This window comes from Apaloderma vittatum, unplaced genomic scaffold (genome assembly GCF_000703405.1).
Source record: "Apaloderma vittatum isolate BGI_N311 unplaced genomic scaffold, ASM70340v1 C11874686, whole genome shotgun sequence".
Taxonomy (NCBI): Eukaryota; Metazoa; Chordata; class Aves; order Trogoniformes; family Trogonidae; genus Apaloderma; species Apaloderma vittatum.
In genome coordinates, this window is record NW_009746446.1 from 1 (window position 1) to 1,319 (window position 1,319).

At 43.8% G+C, this 1,319-nt stretch overlaps 1 protein-coding gene across 1 annotated transcript; it reads left to right on the forward strand.

Moving 5' to 3' along the window:
* Positions 1-6: 6 nt before the first annotated feature.
* LOC104267454 (monocarboxylate transporter 7-like) lies at positions 7-808 on the forward strand (the record flags this gene model as incomplete). The annotated part of the gene is made up of 1 exon (XM_009877471.1): positions 7-808. A coding segment is annotated over one exon (802 nt), but the record flags the coding sequence as incomplete, so codon positions are not given.
* Positions 809-1,319: the final 511 nt, after the last annotated feature.

A 1,319-nucleotide genomic window follows, 5' to 3' on the forward strand; every position in this document is an offset into this window, starting at 1 on the left:
TGTTTTTCAGGACTTGGGATTTCCTTTTCGTGGACACCAGCCATTAGCATTGTTAGCCATTATTTCTCCAAGAAAAGAGCTTTGGCCAATGCTATTGCCAGTGCTGGAGAATGTGCCTTTGCATTCACGTTTGGGCCATTTTTCCAGTGGTTAATTAGTCAATATGGATGGAAAGGTGCCCTCTTGATCATAGGTGGCATCCAGCTCAATATTTGTGTCTGTGGAGCACTGATGCGACCCCCGACAAGTGGTTGCCTCCTTGAGGCCAGTCCTGAGACACCGCCAGGCAACACTGCATCTAGGATAGACAAGGAAGTTAAGTCTCCCATCACACACAAAACCTTCAACTGGATGCTTGTGAGGCGACCAGAGTTTGTGTTTTATGCCATTTTTGGCATATTAGCTGCTATGAGCTTTTTTGTTCCTCCGTTATTTTTAGTTCCACTTAGCTACAGCCTCGGAATAGATGAATCGTGGACTGCATCCCTCTTATCCACTTTGGCTGTGGTGGACTTTGCAGGCAGACTACTCTGTGGCTGGTATGCCAACTTCCATGTTACCAAAACTGTTCATTTGCTGACAATGACCATTACACTCATCAGTACTTCCCTGATGCTGTTGCCACTGGCTAACAATTACTTGTCCTTGGCAATATTCACTGGCTTCTATGGATTCTTCTTTGGTACTACCGTTGCCATTCACATTACAGTGCTAGCAGATGTTGTAGGCATGCCAGATTTTGACAGTGCTCTAGGGCTTTTCATGCTCATTCGAAGCACTGGAGGTTTTGTAGGGCTTCCTCTTGCTGGTAAGTTAAGATGATATTCTTCCAAATACAGTTTGCAAGAATAAAAAGGGAATGGTAACACAAACTGAAAAAATCCAAATCTGTCTCCAGATTTCCCCCTTTTTTAGCTCAGGGGTATATGGACCAAGACGTATATACATAAAAAAAAGAATCAGTTCAGTTCCTCCCCAAAGTATCTTGCTCTCTCTCTTCTCTGTAGTTTTAAAGATACTTGTTCAAGATGAACACAGGGAAGAATGTCAGGGTTCACATCATGGTGTTCCTGCTTCCTGAATCCCACAGAAACCCCCTTGATGGACTCCCAATGCCTTGCTATGGAAGTTTGCCTTCGAGACAAGCAGCAGACTGATACTTTCAGAGAAGAAACTGAAATTTTAGACTAGTGATGTTGCATAAATACTGGTGTTGCTGGGAGGTTCTCTACAGAAGGTCACACAGCTTGAGACATTGGGCTATGTGAACCTCAAGGAAATGTTCATAGTGATGCTTGCTGGTTTTAGGCAGCATTTGG